Genomic DNA, 26,334 nt, shown 5'->3' on the forward strand with positions numbered 1-26,334 from the left:
AGCTCGGATCTGACGGAAAATTCATGGTCAGGAATGAAGTGAACTACAAAAAAGGTCTAATGACTTTTTGCTCTATCTTCCATGGTTAAGCGACAAAACGCTCGAACATTTGAAATTCCAGAGATTTTTTCGATAAAAATAATGTTTCAAGCCCGATAGCGGCCGAACCGTTGGTCGTAGCTCAAATCTGATTGACCCATCAAATTAGCAAATTGCGCGATCTACAGAAAAGGTCCAGTAATCTTTTGCCCTATCTCGATTGGTTTGGCCGAAAAACGTGATTATGTACAATTTTGTTGTAACTTTTACGCGAAACTTTTGTTTTTGGGGTCGATAGCGGCGAAACCATTGGTCGGAGGTCAAAATAAGACTAACGTTTTATTTAGGAAATAAGATGACCTACAAAAAAGGTCCAGTGACTTTTTACTATATTTCCCTTAGTTTGACCGCAAAACGCGATTAAGTGAAAATATTGGACATTTTCGCCTAAAAATTTACATTCCGGGCTTGATAGCGGCTAAACGGTTGGTCGTAACTCAAAACAAATTTTAAACGGGATTTAGGAAATCACGTGATCTACAGAAAAGGTTCAGTGACTTCGGGAGTTGGCTGAGCGTTAGCTAAGCGTCAATAGTAGATAGGGACAGAGGAATATTTATTATGTTCACAGACACAATACCCTCTAAAAAAGGCCCAAGTGTGTCATTAACCCCCGGTAATATTAACCCCCCCCCCGGGGATTTCCTGGTATGACCTGATAACCTCCTGTACATTCAACCCATTGATGTGTTAACCCCCTGGTAACATTAAACCCCCCCAGGGAATTTCCTGCCATGACCTCATGTCCGAATTTTACCAGTCACCAAATCTCTTAACCCCCCTGGGAAGATCCTGGTATGACCAGATAACCCCCTGGAGACTTATCCCCCGGTAACGTTAACCCCTGGGAATTTGTTCATATGACCAGACAATATCCTGACGAAATTAAAACCCCCTCTTGTCTTAACCTCCTTAACATTAATCACCCACCCAGGGAATTTCTCGCCTTGACTAGATAGTCTCCTGGTGATATTAAAACCCCCTGTTCGACTTAAAATACTGCCTTGAGGTCGGTTTTTATTATGTTTATACTAAACAATTCAAGATAGCTGACCCGTGCAGACTTTTCTCCCGAGCTCATTTCTGGCTAAACCATAGGTCGTAGATCAGATCTGAGGGCACAATCGAAAGACAAAATTAAATTTCCAACAAGAAAGGTCCAGTCACTTTTTGTCGTATCTCTAACGGTTTAACCGCAAAATGCCCTCAAAGTCAAAAGTTTTTACGAATCCGGAAAAAAATCTATGAAAAAGGTCAATTTTTAAATCCCTTGTCATTTACTTAATGTCCGGACTTAACCAGTCACCGAATTCCGCTCCCGAATTTGCAAGCGTTTACTTTGGGGGCCTGGGGGCGTAGCCCCCAGCGAGCCGAAGGCGAGTATAAATCTCTACAACCAAATGAAAGAATCTTTGAATATTTTATACAACGGAAATCATTTTACTACAAATATGGCAGAATCTCGACTGATTTATAGAATATCTAAATTACACGATGAAAATGTTTCTAAATTTTACTAAAAACTCTCGATTTATTATATTTTGTTTGTAAATGTTTAGCATAACTAGGTAACCATCGTAGAATTTTTTTTTCATATTCACAAGGCATTTCGTTTTTATAACTTTCGCTGAAAATTTTTTTAGCACAATCTTTGCAAAAAGCATCTTTTCTATCTTTACTATACTGCCAGTTATTAAATTCAGAAATATTTTTAATTTCTTTACAAAAGTAACACTTTTTCTCTTCTAAAGTTAATTTGTTCATTTTATCGTATAATTCCTTACAATAACAGTCTTTTCTATTCTCTTCTTGACACTTTGTACATTTCTTTTGAGACTCCATTTATATAGAAAAAATTATTACACGATGAAAATGTTACTACATTTTATTAAAAACTCTTAACTTATGATATTTGGTTTGTAAATGTTTTTGATAATTATTTAACCATTTTATAGTTCTTCCACATTCACATTGAGTATCTTCATAATATAATCTATGAAGATTCTTCTTTACACAATCTTTACAATATGAGTCTTTCTTATCTCTACTATAGTGATCACTATTAAACTCTGAATTTTTTTTTAGTTTCTTTACATTTAAGACATTCTTTATCTTCCAAAGTTAATTTTTCTATTTTATCATATAATTCTTTATGATATTCCCTTTCACAATCTTTGCAATTATAATGCATTCCATCTTTCCTATTTTTATCTTTATAAAATTCATTTAAATCTTTAAATTCTTTGCACTTTGTACATTTCTTTTGATGCGCCATTTATATATAGAAAATTTATATTACAGTTTTGACTTCTTCAATTCATATTCATAAAACGTTCCGGTTATTTCTTCATTATTTAAATCTTTTATACTATAAGTTACAGGATCTGTGTTATTAATTTGATAAATCACAAAGATTTCTCTTGACCAATTGTTCTTATATTTGTTCGAAAATGTTTGTTTTTTACTAACAATTCTTACATGATCATTGACTTTAAATTTAGTTTTCGTGTGAATTTCAGGTGGAACATACTTGAAAACGGTCTCTAAAAACTCCTTTTCTGCATCCTTATCTACGTCTTTGGGCTTCATTTTGATTGTGCTGTGAACTGTATCGTTATAATTGTTTACGATTTTTTGAAGAATATCGATCCATTTAAAGTTTTTAATAATCTCAAAAATTACTTTCATTCTCTCATTTTGAGTTCTGTTATATCTCTCTACAATACTTGATTTCTCTTCGTTTTCAGTATGATAAATCTTAATGTTGTATTTCCTCAAAACATCGTTAAATTCTTTATTTTTAAACTCTAAACCCTTATCTGTATGAAGTAGGTTAGGAGGTTTGTGATTGATCCTTATGGCATCTTTTACTATATCTTCGAAAGCTTTTGAAATATCCTTGCCGTTTTTTCTTTTGATAGCTCTTGACCAAGCATATTTTGAGAAAGTATCAATAACATTTAACATATACTTAAATCCATCATTTTGATCTGAATAGTTAGACATTATAACTAAATCTGCTGCCCATAAATCTTCAATTCCTAATGTTATAATTTTTCTCTTTTTAAACTTTTTTCGTACTGGTGCATGAATTTCTCGAGCTTCAATCTCTATCTCATCTTTAGTCTTCAATTCTTGCTTAACAGGTTTTGGATTTGGATTCTTTATAAACTTACTCTTGTTTGTCTTACATTTTGAACATTTTGCAGCAATTCTATACAATCCATTTTGAGTTTGAACGATTTTTGAATCTATATTTTTCGTTTTCTTTTTACACTTGTGACAGTGAATTAAATCATCTTCCATTTACATATCAAAGTTTCCAAGTTTATTTAATTCGTCTTATCAGATTTTGCTTCATTTTTATAGCCATACGGTACTGTATCGATCTTATTTTCTAGGACAATTCTCTTATCATCTTTAGCGTTCAGTGCCAGCTTGTTTATGGTAACAGTGTACAACTCATGTTTATAACTTTTGATGACTGTCATCTCCCTAAATTCTTCTTTATCTTCGAACAAACATCTCTTCAAGTTTTCGATATTTATTGTTTTATTTACAACGCTTCTCTTAATTCCTTTACACCTAACTGGGTTTTTATCTAGATATTTGTACGAGTACATCTTAGACCTTAAACCACAAAATTCTTCTAAAACTTCGCTATTTAACTCATCTTTGAATTTCCCTATTACCTTCTTATTTTTAGTAGTGAAACATTCATGATCTTTTGGATAATCACTTGTATCAAAGTCATCTATATTTTCTTTAATAATTTTAAAAGGATCTCGTTTCAATTCTAGAAAATAACTGTCTGTATCCATGTAACACAGATTCAAATCTGGATCAAACTTCTTTAATTTGTTGTAATAAAACTCGTACATTAGCAATTTTGAGAGGTCGAGAACTGAAAATCCTATGTAAATCGGTTTGTTAAATTTAACCTTTTGTTTGTACATGTGACTCGCTATACAGTTGTCGTCAAAGATGTTAAAGCATTTGAAATTTGTTTTCTTAGCTTGTTTCATTGAAAATTCTTCATTTCCAAGCTTAATATCACATCTGTTTCTCACATTTTCCATAGATTTTCCAAAAACTGAGTTGTTCATCAGCTTATAAAAGTCCTTTTCAAAGTCGCTTGTAGCTTTGGTTCTCATGTTTGTGTTAAAATCAATGTATTCTTTCATAAAAGGCTTCTGATCGAATGCAATAACTCTATTCACATGTTTCAAAATCATACCTTGTTCCAAATAGAACTTCAAATTTCTCGAATGAACAACGTATTCAGTTTTATCCAGTAGAGTTGTGCAAAGTTTGTTTTTTAAAATGTTCTGGAGCAAGAGGTAAATCCTTGTGATGTTCGTGTAAATTTGTTGGATATCCAAGATCGACTTCGGGAATATAGCCATAATCTTCGTCGCCAGTGAGTTCTAAAATTGTTTCTTGCCACTCTTCTTTTGTATACGTTTTAGGATCCATCCACTTGATATCACTAAACGGCAGTTTTTGCATAAGACCATACCCATAAAGGTTGTTTGCATCGAGATAGAGTAAATAGTTTTCGGGCTTTGTCTTATCAAAATCTTTTAAATATTTGTTATTTGCTTTCACATATCGTTTAATACACTGAGAAATGCCCCCGCGAATGCCTTTTTCAATCATCAAATACATATTATAATCGTTAATTAGCTGAAGCTCAATTTTCGTTAATTTTAACATTGCGTCCCATGCGAGACTGGGAGCTGTTAGATAGTGTGCCGGATCGAGTTTATAACAATTAAGGCAAATGTTTCTGAAATTTTCGAATATATCAGCAAGCAATAAAACATCTTGGATATTGTACAAATCAGAGTAATTTCCAAGATTTTTCTCTTTTAATTTGTTCCAAACATTTAAGTAGTGTTGAAAATCTTTCTCAGATATGCTCTCATCTGTCAAAAGTGAATAGAAATCTTGAATTCTCAATTCTTCTGTGTAATCAAGTTTTTCAATACTGTCGATAAATTCATAGGGAAATATTCCTTTTCCAGATAGAATTTTAAAAATCTCGTCGTCGTCATTTGGCTGTCTTTCTATTATCTCATTCAATATTCTTCCATCTTGTATAAAATGATTTGTATGTTTGAAGTCTTCTCTCTTTAGATTTTTAGCTAACTTTTCTATAGACGAGGCCATGAATCTGAACGTGTCTACAAACGAAAACTTGAAGAATTTTCTTGGCTTATCACCTTCGAATTCATAGCCATATCCAGAATTTACAGAATAATTTATATATTTTTCATCGGTGTTTGCAATCAAATCAACATTTCCATATTGTTTAGCCAATTCTTTTATGTACAAATGAGTATCGTAATTTGACATATTGTGGCAGAAAACGGGAATATTCTGAGGAAATTTCAAATTTAGATTGCAACATGCATGAGCTGCGCCTCGAAACTTGCCGGTTAAATGACAATGATCTCTCACTTTATTATAACTCTTATCTTTCCAACTATCGGGAGTAAAACCATACTGAATTGACCCAACATCATAAGCAGACCATTCACAGATATGACAAACGTTTGAATTTTGATACGAAATTTCTTCTTCTTCTGTCAATTTCATAGGTTTCATGTTCTTAGAATTATATTTTTTCGCTATGTATTTCGATAATTTATTGAGTTCTTCAAACAATTTTGTCGGGACGTTTTTCAAATCTTCTTCATTTTTGGCACGATAACATATCGGTTTGTACATGCGATTGGTCACATTCGACACTAAATATAGAGTAAAACCATAAGGAATGTGCCTCTGAATCTTGGTTGTAGTCGATCTTTGTGGATTGTTCTTGCATGTCGGAATTTTTTCTAATATGCTCTCAAAGTCCATATAAATTACGTACGGATGGTTAAATTTCTTTTGATAATTAGTAAATTTAGTTGTTTGACCTGGAAATGGCATAATTGGCTTACAAACTTCATGATTTTTACAAATTTCTAAGTGATCTGTTAAATCTCCAGATTTGTAAAAATGGCTTAAACATCTTCTACACAAAAATTTTCTTTCTTTATGTTTAGACAACTGCGAAGAAACAAGCTTATTTAAATCGGTTATCAAAACATAATGAGATTTATCATCTTGTTTAACATACAATAAATCAATGTTTGTTTCAGCGTCATATTTTTCAGAAATTTGTAACGGAACAATGTTAATATTTTCATCAAAACTGTAGACATTGATAGACATTGTTGGATACTTATACTTGGAATTGTAGCTTCGTTTTTCAAATATTTGTATATCTTTCAGAGACATTGGATACTCAAAACCTGAAAATATTTCGTCATTCACAAATTTTTCGTATTGCTTTACACGTTCACAGTCTCTTTCTGGTTTTTCAATAGCACATCTTATTGAGTAAATAAAGCAAAAATCATCTCTATTTTTTATATTTATACAAGCTTTTTTATCTTTGATATTCTTTGGTAAATCGATGTATGATCCTGCATTCATCATTTCGTGTTTGTTAAGGCTCAAAACTAGTTGTTTACAACTTTTAAATGTCCATCCGGAACCTTTATTTGGATTATTCGTTTGTTCTCGATGTGTTAATTTATTAAATTGCTTAGTAATAAAGTCGTTTACGTCAAAGATTTCGTCTGCTTTGATAGTAAAATACATTAGACATGTTTGCGGTTCACCATTCACTAAAGTTCGTTCGTATTCACATTCCAAAGAGAGATAGCCCTTCATATTTTTAACATTTTCTTGAAATTTCTCGATTAAACTTTTAATTTCTGACCGCATAATTGAAAGATATTTGTAAATTGACATGGAATTGTCGTTCAAGTTTGTTAAAATGTATTGCTTGAAAAGACCGTGTATTGAGGATAAAACTTCTACATCAATGATATTTTCGGATTTTACTTTAAGAGTTTTATCAATTTCTTCGATCATTTCAGACTTGGTTTTATCGTTAGTACCGATAGCCAACTTTTCAGCTATTGAATGAAGTTTTTCATCATTAAATAGGTCGAGATTTTTCTTTTCAACTTTGAAATTTCTCTTTAATTCACGTAATTTCTCAATATTAAACATGTTTTCGTGATCGGCAATTTTATTTTCTCTAGCCCATTGTCTTAAATAATTTAGTTCATTATCGTAAATTTGCTTGTTTTTTTTCGTGACTTTTAGAATTATAATGGCGATCATAGTTTTTTCTTAAAATTTCTTTTTTGCAGAACGGACATGATATTTTTTCGCGCTCCATTTAGATAGAAAAATTTATTTAACTAAATGGTGCTTGTAAACCAACGATTGCGCCTCTCACGGCGTGATATCACTACGGATATGACGCAGGCGAAGCGATTATCGTGATGGTCGGTCTGTAGTAGCACACCTCGACTGTCATTGAAGATTTTTCCTTTATTCGTAGCAGATTTGACAACATTTTACAAAGCACAGCTTAAGAAAGTAGAAGCAAACAGCTGTAGATTTGGTTAATTTTTCATTCCACAGAGTAGATAGTAATGTACCGATCGCTTTTGGAGACGAACGACTGTAGATTCGGTTAATTTTTCATTGAGATTTGCTGTGTTATTTCTCAGCTTCCTTTATGGTACATTGAACAGTATTTTACATTGCTTTTCGGTTGGCTCCGAAAGTGCGCCAGGAACCCCATATTATTATCTACTTATATATATATATATATTATCTTCCACAGGTAATCCACAAGATAAAAAGCGGTCCTATAATAAAACCTTAAAGCACTATAATACTGACGGAATACACCAGACCTCATATTCCGTATTATAATTGGACTAGGTTATGGTTATACCTCCATCTATAAAGCTGAGACCTTTTAAGTCAGTGATAGTTAAGTCTATTCAGGATAATAATTCATTTGAAAATTTTCTGGATTTCGGCGGTGCAGCCAATAAAGAGAAATGACAATTAATACAGATCCTTGGTTGTTAGAGTTATTAGCCATATAAAACGCCAACATTCATTCCTTAAACATGTTTGGCTGAAAAAAGTCAATAGTTGCTTAGTATCACAGTTACATTGGGATTGTGTTTGATGAATATTATTACTAAGAACCCGAATCCAAAATACCTCTAAAACAATCAATTTTTCTATTTATAAGAATAGGTATATAGTATATCAACAATAATTTAAAAAATAATTAAACGAATTGGTCAAAACAGCCTCGAGTTTTGCGCTTAGCAACACATTTATCGATCTATTTTAATTTATAAGTTATGTATCTTGTTTGTTGGAAATTTAACTTTTAATTCACTATTTATATTCACTGTTTCAGTATACCGACAGTTGGATCCAGACCAGAGAAGTCAGAATATTAATACATTTAGTATGCCTCTGACATCAACCCAACCATTAACTGTGGAGCAACCACCGCTTTTACAAGGTTACAATTATTATTATTATTAAAGTTCAATGTAGGTTCAATAATAAAAAAAATATATATCAGGCACAGTATTATAATAATGTAATAGACTAGCTGTTACCCGCGACTTCGCACGCGGGTCCCTGCTGAATAACAGGGACGTTGAAAGCATATCTTTTGTAAATGGTATAGAAGTCAAGACATAAGTCATGTTATAACATGACATAAGTTATGTCATGAGTCTTATTCCCAATCGAATTTTCGTGCAACATTCCTTGATTTCTTTTATTGAATTTCTCAAAAGAACATAGTTTTTTAGGTTTCTCAGTGTTAGAAATTATGATGAAGGATTTCTGTATATCTTGAAATGAATTAGGCAAATTTGAGGAACATGTTATTTCAGTATTTATGCGTAATTGTAACATAATCGTAAATAAGTTAAATCCCCAAAAGAAACATCTGCCTGTTTCGCGGGCCACTCGGGTCGTCGTCCTTGTTTGTATCGTCGAGTTTCATTCTTGGAAAGTATAAATATCAGTAAATCTGATACAGGACAGTGCAAGGCATTGCTCTGACTTCTGTTTGCTATACTCATGCATGTATTAAACTTTGTTCAATCATTAATTGCATTTTATAAAAAATTTAAAGTAATATCCATAATAGACTAAATTTGTTTGAATTTGTTATTAGTGCGATATTATAGTCAAAATTAGATAATAAATTTGGTAGTGGTGTTTGAAATAAACTACTAATCTTGAAATTCGAAATTCTAGAGATTTCTCATCAGTATGTTTGTAATCGATTTTCCTATCTAACAAATGGCTTACTTAGTAATCACTGTTTAAATAGACGAAAAGGACAGAATATTCTTTTTACTTCTGTATATTTCGGGGGATTAACAAAATAAAAAGTAAACAAGAACCATAAGAAAAATGTAAGGACCATTATAAGAAAACACAGAACACAAGATTTGATAAAGTCAAGCTGAGTTCTATTTGTATCAAATAAATATTTGTGGAATACCTACTAGATTTTTAGAAAAGGATGGAATTAGTTCTTTTTGGACAAATTTTGAGTCTATAACAGTTATGAACAAAATTATCTCAAATTTACTCCAAATGGATTTTATGTCTTCAACATAATTTTATGAGCTTGCTCCATGTGCTTTAATTTGTATCTGTTGTAATTTTCAACAGGATATGGTTATATTTTGTGGACCCCTTTTAATATAAAAATGTTCAATTATCTCTTGATTGTGTTCAAGACAATGTATTTGCCAATAGTTTGTATTTGCCTTGATGAAAAAATGTTAAACCTATGCCCTGTCATACGAATTCTTTAATAATTAGATGTTTGGCCAATGTATTGTTTGGAGCAAAACTTACAGTTGATTTGGTATTTATTACATTTGTAGAATATTGCAGTCGATGTTGCCAATTATAGGACGACCTTTCAATATTACTGATAGTGAATTCTCTTGAAGAATTCATAATTTTATATGTTCCATATCGTGATTGTTTACAAGAATCACGTCCATTTATCCTATAGTCAATATATTTTGAAACTCGTGTGTTCACCAGCTAATTTTTTTAAATTTGGAGGTCTTCCGAAAATTACTCTGGGTACGCTTGAAATAGCCTAAACGTTGAAGTGTCTGAGGAACTTTGAAGTAAATTAAAACCAATTTTATAATAGAATGAATTTTGTGTAGACTAGAGAAGAATTTGGTAATACACTTAGGTTCATTTAAATAGTCGTATGAATGTTTAGGATATTTTAGTTTGTTAATTTGATGTTTAACAAATGTTCAGGTTAATCCAAATCTTTGAATCAGATTGGCTGCTGCATAATTTATTTACTCTTTCCGACAAACATTCTGGAAATGATTTTCAACATACATTTGGGTGACAAATGGAACGTCTAAATCTAGAAATGTAATTTTATATTTTGAGTAGTTTCATGAGTATTTTAAAGAAGAGAATTCTTGAAGATTACTAAGGAATTTTAATTAAAAATTGACTCCATGATCCCAGATTAAAAATATATCATCTATGCAACATAGCCATTTAAAAGGTAATAAATGTTTTGCATCTAAACATTTCTTTTTCAAAGAAACCCATAACTAGATTTGCATAAGATGGGGCTATTATATTAATTCGCTTTGCATATATATCCAATATACATTACTTTCCTGTTTTTTTTGTCAAAACCTAATTTGGACTATTACGAACGTTTTTAAACAACACATAACAAATCGGTCCTACTGTATCATAAGCTCAATAACAAACATTTCATTTTTGTCTACATATATGAAAGGATAGTAATACAATATCGTCGTTTTTCAAACGTATGTGAAGCATTTCTGTTGATTTTATTCAACAAAATATTGTGGCGTGACGACCACACGTAATTTAATTTTAAAAGTTCTCGGGTTTTAACTCGGACACGGTGATGGAAACTAGCCCAGGTTGCTGTAATAAAAACGCTCTCCTCGGTTGGCCAAATAAAACAATTTAATTTATTGCGAAAACAATTTGAATTTTATTACATAATTTAAAATCAGTTCAACAATTACAAATTTAGAACGGGAGAGAGAGCGATTTCACGCGAGCTTGATGCGTTCAAAACCCCGGCACGACTGCGACTCAGAACAACGAAATCCAGGGAACAGCGTTGTTCCAGACGCTACCTCAGCAAATTCCTGCCTGTTTACCACCCAGTAACTGCGCAGCTGCTCTGGGTATGGAAAGTTACCAGACTTACTGCTGACAGACTTGGACTTACAATTCATGTGCTAAATTAAACTATATATCTTCTCCACCTGCACTGCTTAACCTAATAAGTCTGACTGCATATATTCATTACTCGTTACTACAATTAGATGTTATGCTGAATAAAAATCAAATATATTACTGATAATTTAATATTTTAAATTGGCTGATTATGACCGCATACGATGTTTCCGGTCTGGTCTTAGAACTATATGCTGGGGGTCGTCACAGTATTTTGAAAATATTGGTATCCAATCATATGAAAAGAGTTGTGGTACTGAGGATCATTGGTACCTTGATACCACTGTTTATCGAGGTATTCATATATTGAGGACTAGAATAGATTTACATAGTACAGCTGATGACATTCAGCAAAATCTATCAATTAATTATTAACCATTTTAGTGCCAGAGATATAATCAAATCCATGTTGAAAAGTGCCAGGTTATTTTTTGTGTGACTATGCAGAGAGTGCCAGAGGATATTGGACGAAAACGCAAGGTTTAAAAAATGTATCTGAAATTGATTTTTGACCATAAAAAGCTCGTTTTTACTTCTCTTTAAAGGTAAATTAATTACGCATAAGAATCTACTTAACAATGAAATTTTTATTTAATTTTTTAATTAAAAAAATCATTTTAGACAGCAAAATTTCCATGGAAACAAAATAAAAGACAAGTTTGAGGTGAAATAACTATTAAAAAATGTATTTTGAAATTTAAATACTTTCATGATAAAGACTATTTAAAAATAATCCAAATTCACGGGTAATAACCTAATATTGTACAATAAAAATTGTAAAAAATAGTTAATTGCTAGAGATTATTTACTATAACGCAAGATTTCAGAAAACAATTAACTTAAAATTTATTTTTGATCATTAGACTCCTTTTTAATTCGTTTGAAAGGTAAATTAACTGTCCATCAGAAAATATATAACAATCAGATGGTTATTTGTTATATAATGTAAAAAATTAAAAATCACTTTAGACAGTGATTTTCTACGGAAACAAAATAAAATCACGTTTAAGGTGAACTACTACAAGAAAAATTTATTCAATTTAAAACACCCTAACATCATGTGTAATTAACTAACATTGTACAATAAACACAATTGTAACAAATTATTCAAGCGCTAGAGGTTTGTTTTACTAAAAAAGCACAGGGCTTTGGAAAACATTCAGTTAACGTTTATTTTTCACCATACAAAGCTCTTTTTTAATTCTTTTCGAAATTTCATACTTTAATGATAAAAACCATTGAAAAACTATGCAAAATCATGACGTGTAATATAATATTAATAACTAAAACGAAACTCAAAACGTAAACATAACAACTAAGGCAATTTTCAAAAACTCTACAACTACTGTCTTCTTTGACACTGGGACGTATAACCAGTACAAACATCTTCTAAAAGTTTTCTTAAGTGACTGCCATAGCTTTTTTATTAATTTTCATAGCTAATATCAGTTAGAAACATTTTAAGTTAATAAAAACGCACAATTATATAACATAAAAAGCGCCCCGCTACTCCTCACGGCACCGCGATCGCAATCGCGGTCCAACTGAGAAAGTGTTGTATTTTAAGTTAGTGGTTTATGTCACCCAACAGCAGTATAAAGTTCAAATAATAGTTGAAAATGTTAGTTTATTTAATGTATAGGTCTTTGGTATGATAAGCCAGTGTGGGATAAGTTATAGAGGTACTACAAGTGAAATAGAAATCGTCTCGTTCCGAGACTCCGGCACATATCGCGTAGGAACATCTCGTCTCGGAGCGAGACTCTCGGCACCCAAGCGTGTTTTTACAACGTCTCGTAGCGAGATCCCTGGCATTAAAAGGACAAAAATTATAATAACTCACTTGTTTTGTTGTTGTGTCTCACTTGTTTGCAGCAATGCATTTCTTATGGAAGTCACACAAAACTCAAAGAGTCCAGTGAGGCGGAGGTTGGAGAGAAAAACCCTGATGCACCTCTAGGGCACAATATATTCTTATGTACCAAATTTAATATTTATATGTTTCCTGTTTTTGCTGGGCATTGATAAATCAGTCAGTCAGAACATCTCCTTATATAGGAGTATACAGATTATATATGGAGCAGCGATGACTAATGCGATCTATCCAATTATTGTTAAATAGAGTCCAATTTGACGTGTCAGTATTTGAACAGGAGGATCCACATTCCAGAAGTCAGGATATCAATGTGCTCCCTATACTAACCAAATCATTACCTGTGGAGTAGCCATCTCATTAACTAGGTTATTGTTGTTCCGAGTTCAAAGATTCATGTACACATTTACTGTTTCAGAATTTCGACAAGAGGATCCAGATTTGAAAAGGCAGGATATCAATGTGCTCCCTATATTAAGCAAATCATTACCTGTGGATTAGCCATCTCATTTACTAGGTTATTGTTGTCCAGAGTTCAACGCTCCATGTACAAATTTACTGTTTCAGAATTTCGACAAGAGGATCCAGATTTGAAAAGTCAGGATATCAATGAGCTCCCTATATCAACCCAACCATTACCAACGATTTTACAAGGTTAAAATTATTGTTTTTATTCAATGTAAATTAATAATATAAAGGATATACCTCAGGCATTGTATTACAATACAATAATTGTTATATAATATGCTAGTTGTAACCCGCGGCCACGTACAGAATTTCCTGCTGAATAACAGAAACGTTGAAAGCATATATTTTCTAAATAGCATAGAAGTCATAAGATAAGTGACGATCATTGGATCCTCATATTCCTAATAGAATTTCCGTGCAACATTGCTTGATTTTTGTTATTGAGTCCCTCAAAAGATCTTACTCAATATGTCAGATTTCCCAGTGAAATCATTTATGATAAAGGAGTCCTGTGCATTTTGAATCGAAAGTAGGGATATTTGTGCTTAATTAGGAACAATATTTCATTTTTTTGTATGTAGATGAAAGCATATAAATAAAATGTTATTGCTCCCAATATCAACTAAATCATTACCTGTGGAGTAGCCATCTCGTTTACTAGGTTATTGTTGTTCAGAGTTCAACGATTCATGTACACATTTACTGTTTCAGTATCTCAACAGGAGGATGTAGACTTGAAAAGTCAGGATATCAGTGTGCCCCCTATATCAACCCAACCATTACCTACGGTGCAGCCACATCTCTTACAAGGTTAAAGTTATTGTTGTTATCATTTTTAATTCGATAATTAAAAAATATAATTCTTTGATTATAATTAATAATTGCTAATAATATAAATTACACAATATCAACTCAAAAATCATGGAAGTTACTGTATTGTATTTGGATGTCACGAACAAAGCAATATATCATCAAAGTTTTAGATATTTAATTTTGTAAGGTTAGTCACTTAATAGATCATTTAAACACTTTATAGTCAACTACACCTAAAAATACTTTCCTTTATTGATAAATCTATTGTAGGCTAATTAAACACATATATGAAATGTAATTTTCACAACAAAACAGAATGTAACAACAAAACTAATTGTATTGTTTTTGTTAAAGCGTAGCTTCAAACTTAGTTAAAATACTGAAATGCTAGGAATACAAGTATTTAGTATTCAACAAGAGAATACAAAATAAAATAAGTTTTAAACTTTTAATGAAATATGCGTTATTACAAAATGTTTATAATTTGTTATAACGGTGTTTTAGTTTATAAATTTGAAGACGACCTAGGATTATTTTACTGTTCTAAATGTTTTAAAACTAAATAAAAAAGAAATGTTAAATCATTATTAAATTAATGTTGAATGGTATGCTTTGTATTTTTACAAAATCGGTTTAATTTAACCTAAAAGTTTACATTTATGTTGATATTTAATTTAAATTTACAATTAACCTGAAACTGTACCAATTTGTTTTAATGGTTTGTTCTATACATGGTGATTTTGGAAATAAAAAATAAACACCTCAGAAATTTGATAACTTTACTATAGATCTTTTGTTACTATTTCTATAATTTCTAGCTGTAACTGGAACTGACATAAAACATACTCTTTCCTTCAGTGATTATTCCTTTCTTGAAGAATTGTTTAGTGTGTATCAGAGTACATGGTATTAAACATACTTGTTAGAGTTTGTGTTGTTCTGTATAAGTTGGTTAAGAGTAACCTAGCTTAGTTTGTTAATTTTTCTATCATTTCTAACTGTAACTGGAACTGACATAAAACATACTCTTTCCTTCAGTGATTATTCCTTTCTTTAAGAATTGTTTAGTGTGTATCAGAGTACATGGTATTAAACATACTTGTTAGAGTTTTTGTTGTTCTGTATAAGTTGGTTAAGAGTAACCTAGCTTAGTTTGTTAATTTTTCTATCATTTCTAACTGTAACTGGAACTGACATAAAACATACTCTTTCCTTCAGTGATTATTCCTTTCTTTAAGAATTGTTTAGTGTGTATCAGAGTACATGGTATTAAACATACTTGTTAGAGTTTTTGTTGTTCTGTATAAGTTGGTTAAGAGTAACCTAGCTTAGTTTGTTAATTTTTCGTTTTGTAATCGTAAATTTAAAAATATATAACTCGAGACATATATTTAATTGATATGTATAAGTTTCTCTACAGTGTCATAATCTTTTTAGATGACTGGAACAGTTTGCCTATGCAGGTCCAGAACAGTTACTGCCCTCCAGGTCTGGAGTATCTCACTTCCGTAGACCAGCTGCTGGTACACCAGAAAGTAGAACTGTGTGAAGGTACTTTAATATCAATAAACATTTCACAAATTTAAGTTTTCATATTTTTCTTTTTTTCAGTGTTGTGTGTAGCTTAACTATTTTATATTATAATGTAAAAAAATCAACAGAATTTAATTTCACCAACTATATTACATTATTAAGATTATCTTGATAATGGCTAACAGAGCCACGTTCCAAGCTGCAAGGAATTATTTCACCTTTAAGTTTTTTGTTTTTTTTTTTTTTTTTTTTAATAAGTTCGAGTTTTATAATGCTATAAATAAATAAACAGGTTGAAATATTTATTTTGGAATTAAATTTTAAAGTATTAAACATAATTTGATTACGATATTGATGAGGAAATCAACACAGGGCTATAGATGCAGTTAAATTTTGCATTTAAATGCTAAAGTAAGGTATTTATATTTCAGTAATATACCACAAATATTTAGGCATATAATACAATGTACTTTAATTAACGAATTTATTTCTAATAGGTAGTGAGTCATTTCATTAATTTATCTTATTCCATTTCATCAAATCTCTATGTAAAGCAAATCATTCAAAATATTTGAAAGGTATTTAATTTAAATGTGTTAAAACATCCTTAATCAATATTTCATATCCGCTATTAATTTAAATATTAATATTACACCACATTTTCCAAACATTTCAGCCATAGCTTTTATTTATAGTCGTATAATAATATTGATTAAGCAATCAATATATATATATATATTTTATATATATATATATATATATATATATATATATATAAAAGATGATGAATTGGAGATCAACTTAGAAATTTGTGCGTATTAATTAAATGGGATTGTCAATATTATTATTATTATTATATATATATATATATATATATATATATATATATATATATATATATATATATATATATATATACATACATACAGGGTGTCAATTAAGTCTGGAACCTCTTTTTTAATTTTTGAACCACAATAGAAAGAAATACCAAAGTTCACACGTGCTTACTGGTGATAGTAACGCATACATCTGCCCAATTACCGACCGGATAATCCCTTTGGGGGACGGTCCACAAGGAGTCAGACAAAATCCTTAAATAGCAGCATAGGTCAAGTTTGGTATCAAATTAAATGTCTTACTTAGCAGAGTACAATGCCACAAACCGGACTTCAAAAGATGGATTCATTAAGTAGTTATAGCTATTTGAATTTTAAAACAATTGAACAATGTAAATTATTAAGTATTACAAGTAAACACCAATTTTTAAGTACTTGTGATCAAAGTAAGTGTTCAAAATGTTCCCCTCCCATCGTCTGGCAATGTTCTAGGCGGTTGTAAAAGCCATCCACTGCATTTTGAAGGTAGTCACGAGGAATATCTTGAGCTTCTTGGACTATGAGATTTCTTAGGTGCGCCAAATCTCGAGGCTTAGTACGATAAACTTTATCTTTGAGGTATCCCCAAAGAAAAAAAATCCAGCGGAGATAAATCAGGGGAACGAGCAGGCCACTCTACTGCACCATGTCTTCCAATCCATCTGTGAAGGAATATTGTATCCAAGTATTCTCTAACAATGAGAGCAAAGTGTGGTGGCGCGCCATCTTGTTGGAAATAAATTCTTTGAAATTGTCGACCAAGAGCAGCTTGTAGTGCAGGAATTATCTCATTTTGGAGCATTGCTAGATACGAGTCACCATTTAAATTACCATTGATAAATAATAGGCCCATAATTTGATTTCCTGTAATACCTGCCCAAACGTTAAATTTCTGTGTATGCTGTGTATGACTCTATCTGCCACCACAGTAGTTGTGTTATTGGTAATAATTATTGATTCTTGGCTTCGATTACTACATTTTCAGATGATGGGAGGGGAACATTTTGAACACTTACTTTGATCACAGGTACTAAAACATTGGTGTTTACTTGTAATACTTAATAATTTACATTGTTCAATTGTTTTAAAATTCAAATAGCTATAACTACTGAATGAATCCACTTTTTGAAGTCCGGTTTGCGGCATTGTACTCTGCCCAGTGAGACCTTTAATTTGATACCAAACTTGACCTATGCTGCTGTTTAAGAATTTTGTCTGACTCCTTGTGGACCGTCCCCCAAAGGGATTATCCGGTCGGTAATTGGGCAGATGTATGCGTTACTATCACCAGTAAGCACGTGTGAACTTTGGTATTTCTTCCTATTGTGGTTCAAAAATTAAAAAAGAGGTTCCAGACTTAATTGACACCCTGTATATGTATATGGCTGTGCTACTGTTATGGTCGATTGGCTAGTAAGTACCAGCTGATGATCATCAACACAATTATAAATATTACTGTTTCCTGTTTCAACAATTTCATTCCTCTTTCAGACCCAAGGCGAAGAAGATAGTGATAAATTATTTTTGAGCGTCCCCTCAAATAAGAATCTCCACCTAAAAAGGATTAGTATTCTCTTTTTTAACACTTGAAATCTAACAAATTGAGATTGAGATTAAATTGGTGAGACATGTAGGCTATACTTTATATCGACTATTCCGTTTTGAAATTTTATCTAAACCATGAAACCTTTTACATATTTTGGTTTTAATACTTTTAAAGTTTCAAGACTAATTTTAGTACCTACGTATTACACTTTACAATGACAAGATTCATTTAAAATACTTACTCTCGAAGCGTCGATCGGGTAACCACGAAACAGTATATATGTCTGTGCTTGATCTCTCAACAACAAATGGTATGTGCTCGATCTCTCAACCGTACATATTTCTGTGCTTGATCTGCCAATAACAAATATGTCTGTACTTGATCTCTCAACAAAAATATGTCTGTGCTCGATCTCTCAACAGTACATACGTCTGTGCTTGATCGCTCAACACTATATATGTCCATGCTTGATCTCTGAACAACAAATATGTCTGTGCTCGATCTCTCAACAGTACATATGTCTGTGCTTGATCTCTCAACACTATATATGTCCATGCTTGATCTCTCAAAAACAAATATGTCTGTGCTCGATCTCTCAACAGTACATATGTCTGTGCTTGATCTCTCAACACTATATATGCCCATGCTTGATCTCTCAACAACAAATATGTCTGTGCTCGATCTCTCAACAGTACATATTATCTGGCTTGATCTGTGAATAGAACATGTCTGTTCTGTATCTCAATAGTACTTAATATGTTTGTGTTTTATCTCTTAATAGTAAATTCCACAGACACTCCATTTCTCAATAGTATATACATTAAGTGTGTTCTGTATCATACTGTTCAATAGTACATCACAAATAATCCAATTAAATAATGGTCTAGTATGAAGTAACAAGTGGAATTGGTGGAGCGTTAGCAAAGCCTTCCATTCGTGGAACTTGGAAAAATACCATTTCTGTCTGTCTGTCTTTCCGCACAATATCTCAAAAACATTCATACTTGAAAATTTTCGTTAAGCTTTATTTCTTTATAAGGAAAACTGAGTTCGATAATGGTAAATCTTGGGATTTAGCTGAACGTTAGCAAACATGTTTATATAGATAGGTCTTAGGGGTAACCACAATAAAAGCGAAAAAATAGCAGAATAAATAAATGTTTAAACAAACTGAGCACAATCATATGAGATTTTAACATAAAACAATAACATATGTAACATGTAGCTTATCCATACAATACAATTAATACAATACAGAAGAAAACAGTTAAAGTTAAAAGTCCGTGACGAGATTTGATTTCAGTGCAGTTTTGCGTTGTATTGTACAACCCTTTCACCAGAATCTTTATTATTTAAACATTGCTATGAACCTAATGCAATCAACAACAATGTACATGATATCACATTATATGAGGACGATTACATGTAGGCCTACAATTTAATTTTGTATGAAAATTCATATCTACATAGAGAAGAATGAGTTATATGATTGTGTATGTCCAATCTTTGGCTGAGCGGCATCAAAGCCAGTAGGTCAGTAGGCTGACATGTTTCCTCTTGTCTGCAGGGGGACGTAAACATTTTTTGTTTGATTGTTTGCCTGTCTACCTGACTGTGAACCAGCTGGAAAATTGAATGAATTATAGACTTGAATTTATTTTGCGTGCAACTTCAGCGAATCCTGTTACACAACGCTTAGTGTGTCGTACTGCTATCTTGTATTTGTGCTATATGCTATAAAAGAAATAACAAAATTTGACTACCAGCGGAAAGTAACAATATCCTTATAAGATACACAAACTTGAAGAATTGCAATGCCTAGTTTCTGAGGTGTGATTAAAAACAAACATACGGCGTTAACGAAGTGAAATAGGCCACAATGTTATATGGACCATTTGTTATTTCCACCGATTTCACCAATCCCAAAATTTTTAGGTATCCACATTTTTTAACACCTTGTGTAACAACTTTTGAAATGTTTTTAAGGTCATAACAAAACCTTTTGAGCGATTATTTGCAAGTAAACAGAAAAATTGACAGAATGAGTGTGTGATATCAGTAACTCGTTACGGTTGGGCCTACTATCAATCGATTGATTATGAAAAGTTCCAAACCGAGCTATTCCGCTCGTAAATACTCGTTATTTAAGCTAATATCTTATAGTTTACGTTACGATACAATAACTTTTCAATACAAATTTACTAGTTCACAAATTTTTCAGCTACTAAGTAATTCGTGTAATGTTTCAGCTCTCATAGGTTATGAAACCTGTAACAAATTTGTAATAAAGAACAGTCTGGGACAGCAAGTATTCTACGCTGCAGAAGAATCAGACTGTTGTTCCAGAAACTTCTGCGGCCCATTGCGAGAATTTAGAATGACGATCTTGGACAACTTCAATCAAGAAGTGATGAGTATGGATCGCCCTTTCGGCTGTGGTCCATGCTGTTTTCCTTGCTGTCTTCAGGTATTGCTTTACTATTCTTTAGTGTCCTGCCATACTTTACATAATTTCATCCAATTTAAAAAAGATGTGCCAAAACCGTAAATACTGGGACCGAATCGCAAAATGTTCACATGTTAACCTATTACGGTGCATTGTTTTAATGCTCTACTAGACAGAAATGTTATAATGAAGTTAGTTAAAAAATATTTTACCTTTTAAAAATAACGCACTAAAACGTAACAAAATTTAAATCAAAGGCTCGAAAATTAAAATAGAATTTGCAGAATGTTTTAACTAATTTTGAACGTCTTAAAATATGGTTATACATTTAAACCATATATCTCTAACAGTTTTTGAGTAAGAACTAAAAACTTATTTTGAATGTCAATATCATGATTATAATTATTCCATTTTTTTCAACGCAAGTCTGTTCCAAATGGTCCGTTACGTTATATATATATTATTATTATTATATAATGTTTAAAAAATGTGGAAGGTCGTAATTTCTTAAACACTATTCTAACAGGTTTTGACTCGAGAAATGCTAATCGCGTGCTACCCTGAAATCAAACATAAAAATTGAATTTTGAACTTAGTTCCTTTCTCAAATGTCACACAATTTCCCTGATATAAGGTCGTGAATAGTGAAAAACATTGTAAAAAGATTTCCAGAGTTTTCCCTCTCTCAATCTTGTAGGAGACCACTGACGAGTCGCCGAAGCGTCGACCCATTGGCATTAATTGTTTTGTCGTGATCAGGTAAATGGTAACAGACAGTAGATTGTATCGTTGGCCTAATCAGGGTTATGTACTTATTCGTTCTTACATGTTCGTTCCGTATACTTCTTTGATTGAATCAATACAGTCTGAGTCTGTTAGCTTTCTCTTAATGAGCACTTATGGTGTAGTATGTAGTCTTATGACAATTTTGAAACGGATATAGGCATATTTGACGAACATATTATTTTATCATTTGTGCAAACTTTCAGCACAGTCGTACATAGTAGCTTCTATGTGATAGGAGCACAACAATATTAATAATAATTATTATATTTAAGATTAAGTTTAATCCCTAAAAGTAACATCTGTCTGTTTTGAGGACTATCCGTCTCGCTGTATTCGTTTGTCCTCAGCTTTCATTCTTGGAAAGTATAAAAATATGTAAACTTAGTATGGTACAGTGGAAGTGCACATATTATTTGTAGCATTAATTCTAATTAAATGTTATAGCAATGCTAATAAAACACACATAATAGAATAATTTAGATTGGATTTGTTGCTGGTGCGATCTATAATAAAAGTTAAATATTGTTATTTTCATTCATATTTACAGCATACTAGTATTCTCGAGCCGCTATAAATAGCTCGTTCAAGTAGGATATTATTTACAAATTTACTGGTTTTTCGTTAAATTGCTAGAAGTAGGGTATATAGTGTGTTTATGCACACTGAAGGGACCTTAGAAACTATAAGGGATACAGCAAAGATGAAATGGACGAAGTTTTGCGTAGTAACAAGACCAAAAATTAATGTACGAGTAAATCAATCTTAAAAACACTGGTTTTGATTAAAATGTACAGCTATTTTATTAGTAAGCTATCAATATTGAAACGTGTTTATAATGAAATCTGCATCAAATTTCTTATAGATTTTAAACATTGTAATGAAAAATTTGTAAAAATCAGCAATTAGGAGGTGTTCAAGTCAATTTTTGTGATGCAACGGCAAGATAATTTGTTTCTAAACCAAAAATAATTAAATATTTTACTAATTTTCAAAAATACCATGTATGTTATATTTCCTTATGATTTTCATCAAATAATTCATAAAAACTCGTAAAAACTGAGTCTCAAATAATAACAAAATAATTTTTTGATTAATTAAACAATAATTAAAATGTCCAAAACCTACTTTCCATAATCACTTTTCACCCGTTGACAAACTCATTCAATCAAATATAAATGAAAAAAGGAAAGTACGTCAAATGTCAAGAAAGGATACTGAAATAATAAACAAATTATTGTGATAGAAAATATTAACTTTAATTTGATACTTGAAAACATAAACGAAAACAAATTAATATTAAGGAATTATACTGTTAGAAACGAATATTTTTAAGAACTGATTGTTCTCAGGAGATTAAAGTTTACGCCCCGCCCGGGTGCTTGGCGGGCACAGTGAAGCAGAACTGGACCCTCTGGAAGCCTTCGTTCCAAATAAAGAATGCTGAAGGAGAGACCGTTTTGACGATCGAAGGCCCCTGTTGGATGTGCAGTTGTTACCACGATGTAAATTACAAGGTAAGGATCTTCGACTAACCTAGAAATTCTTAATTAAGTTTATGTTGCTCTAAAATTGCAGTACTGTTCTTTTTATACTGCTAGGGGCATTCGCATATTTTGTGTAGGGTTAATGAAATAATGTAACTTAATCATTGTTTTAATTTTTGCTTGGTCGGTAAAATAAAGGACCAAAGAATTGAAATTCGATTTCGCTTTAGCTCCAATTTATTTTAAAATCTAATAGGATTTAACTTCGAATTTAAGTTTTTTGAGCAATTTTGTTGAGTATAATGTACAACAGCAAAGAGATTTGAAACCATAAATTGGTTGAAAAGAAGTTAAATTATATTAATGGTTTCTTAATTCTCTGAAAACCTCTCACTAATATACTTATTGTTATACAAGAATGGCATTATTGTTATTATAACAGGTACTGAGCAACGAAAAAGAAATAGTGGGCAAGATAACGAAGCAGTGGGGCGGCCTGCTACGGGAGGCTTTCACAGATTCTGATAACTTCTGCATCTCTTTCCCCATGGACCTGGATGTCAGGATAAAGGCTGTAATGCTCGGAGCCTGTGTACTAATAGTAAGTGTCTCATCTGATAAGGTCTTTGTTGGTAAACAATCGTAATGCATTGAAACGCACCTCAATGCAACAGAAATCTGGAGATAACTAGTAAAAATTAACCAACGACGGAGTTAAGCGAAACCCAAAGTTTGTCTAACCAATTTCATTTTGATATTGACAAATAAAGGCCCATGCCATAATTCAATCCATTGTGTCACTTTTATATCAAATTATGTTTCTTCAAGTAAACACAGCGAAATTTACCTTAGCATTTTAGGTCATACGATCACGTAGCCAGGAAAACAAATTTGGGAGGTCCAGGCAACTGACATTTTTCCGTAGTGGACAAAGAGTAAAGCCCCATTTTGTTCCTTAAAAATTTCTTAACCCGTTTCTTTCTTGAGAACGATCTTTCAGCAGTACATGTCAGTAATACTGAATTATTTAAATAATAATAATAATTGTTTACTAAAAAGTAATTGAGAGAATTAAAAATTTGAGGGGGGGTCCGGACCCCTTGGATCCTCTCGCTGTCTACGTCCTTGGATTGAAATTTGAAACTCTTTATTTAACTTCATAAACTGATTACCACTGACTAATAGAAGTACTTCATTGCAGGCACGATCAATAAATGCAATTTAGATTACATTTAGTTGTGTTTGTACTGAACATGTTCCTTTTTTATTTTCATCACCTATACCTTTTAGTTTATTGGTTTAATTTTGAATTTATTTAGCCATATCTCCTTTTCCTGTTTTGCCGTTGGAATGAAATAAATAAATCACTGTTCTATTAATGATCAATTCTGCCTACTTTAGTCAATATAACGTAGCTCATGCACATTTCTTTTACACAATGCAATAAATAATCCTAATATCTACACTAATTTACTTCCCATTAAGTTTTTCGACGGAGTTTCCCAATTCCCCGACTTTCCTAAATCGTACGAAATCGTTATTACATTTCACTTATCTTGATTTTAAACGTGTTTAGATTTTATGATAATATTTAGTCATAGTTTAACGATACTTAAACAAATGTTTTGATTTAACATTAATCGACTTTGTCATTGCCATTAATAATTTATACAATTTTATCTAGATGTGTTCCATATTTCCATAATGTTTTAATTTATATTCATTACCTTTAATCCATATTTAATATAATATCTCCATATGTGTTGTAGAGTTTGAGTTTAGTTTGTGAGAGATGTGTGTTTCTTTTCAGGATATGATGTATTATGAAAGTCCCAATAATTCCGCTTTAAGCTAGAGCAAATTTTATACTCAGCTGCTATTCAGACATGTAAGTACTGTATATGTGTGTATTAGAAACAATATAAGTGTAACAAATATAGTGTAAAATAATGTTGTTTTTCTTCAAAGAGATTTTATCCTTTATTATAACATATATTTAGGAAGAAAATATTGAATACTATTATGGGGTGGTACACATTTTACCCCAAATATATTATAGTATACTTAATTATGAACTCTTAAATATAGATTAATGATATAACAAACAGTATTATTAAGAAAAATATATAGTTTTTTTCACTCGTGGTATTCTGTATAATTTTAAACTGACTTACCGTATTTCTGTGTCTGTTTTAGGCATGGAAATGCAAACTTTTACAACCAGGGGATCCAAGAAGATCTTCAAGAAATATAAACAAATTTTATCTGCTTCATGTTGTATTTCTTTTAATATCATATATTTTATCAAATAAAAATAACTATAACTTTATAAATATTTCTCTCTTTGTGAATATTATACTGTTTTTTTTTTCTCCTAAGTACTGTTGTTACCTGAGTCAAAGTTGGAGTTTCGCACACAGATTATAACGCTATCAGTAGGTAGCTGGAGAGCCGATATGGCCTTAGACGTCGGACTTAGGATGCGAGTTAGAGAAAGCTGTCCATATTCTCTCCATAACCGTAGAACTTTTTATCAGTACCATCGATCTTGTACTTTATCGAATCTCATCCTTTTCTGTTTAATAAGATCTTTGCATGCGCAACCCAGTGGCCCATGAGGACGGACAGGATAAGATTTAAAAGGGGATCTCTCCTAAAAATCCCCATAAAACGAGAATGAGGAACGCCAGTTGAGAGAAGAACAAGTGGTAGGAATGATAGTGGCACGAAAAAATAGTCAGTTGGATAACCGGCTTGATCGGAGACTTAATGAGTGCATCAGTAATTCAGACAGGAAGGAGGTGAACTTCTACTTTGTTCAGTTTCGGACCTTAGAAATGTTTGACCTATCTGTTCAACGTGGGCAAGTTTAAAAACTTTGAGTACTCTTAAGGCTCCTCGGATCTGGGTGACGTTAACCACACATTCTTCTGCATTATAGAGCAATAAGACAAAATCGAACTCGAGAAAGATTATCGCAGACTATAAGTTACGCTCAACACCAAAAAATGAGAAAACTGGTGATGAGACAATGGTACTACCCTGTCCGATGATACGACTACAGTAATAATATTGGCAGAGGATTTAAGTTGGCGCCCTTGTAATAAGGAAAGTTGGCTCGAGAGGAGTGATAAATTGGGTTGGGCCGATGTTGGGATTCCAGCTCCCTGACGAGGCTGCTGCTGGCACTGTCTTTTCCTCATACTCCAAGAATACAGGAAACACATCAGTTAATATTG

At 32.0% G+C, this 26,334-nt stretch overlaps 1 protein-coding gene across 2 annotated transcripts in view; it reads left to right on the forward strand.

Moving 5' to 3' along the window:
- Positions 1–25,446, forward strand: part of LOC124362632 (phospholipid scramblase 2-like) — a 43,124-nt gene extending 17,678 nt beyond the window's left edge. Inside the window, exons 2-10 of one of the 2 annotated variants that reach the window (XM_046817304.1) lie at positions 8,393–8,500; positions 13,712–13,798; positions 14,324–14,422; positions 15,863–15,976; positions 20,629–20,846; positions 22,961–23,125; positions 23,538–23,696; positions 24,906–24,983; positions 25,292–25,446. In XM_046817304.1, coding sequence (XP_046673260.1) covers positions 8,393–8,500; positions 13,712–13,798; positions 14,324–14,422; positions 15,863–15,976; positions 20,629–20,846; positions 22,961–23,125; positions 23,538–23,696; positions 24,906–24,950 — 995 coding nt within the window. In that variant the 3' untranslated portion in view covers positions 24,951–24,983; positions 25,292–25,446. The remainder of the gene's footprint in view (positions 1–8,392; positions 8,501–13,711; positions 13,799–14,323; positions 14,423–15,862; positions 15,977–20,628; positions 20,847–22,960; positions 23,126–23,537; positions 23,697–24,905; positions 24,984–25,291) is intronic. The other variant, XM_046817305.1, reaches the window with a different exon arrangement.
- Positions 25,447–26,334: the final 888 nt, after the last annotated feature.

This window comes from Homalodisca vitripennis, chromosome 5 (genome assembly GCF_021130785.1).
Source record: "Homalodisca vitripennis isolate AUS2020 chromosome 5, UT_GWSS_2.1, whole genome shotgun sequence".
In the NCBI taxonomy this organism is placed as follows: domain Eukaryota; kingdom Metazoa; phylum Arthropoda; class Insecta; order Hemiptera; family Cicadellidae; genus Homalodisca; species Homalodisca vitripennis.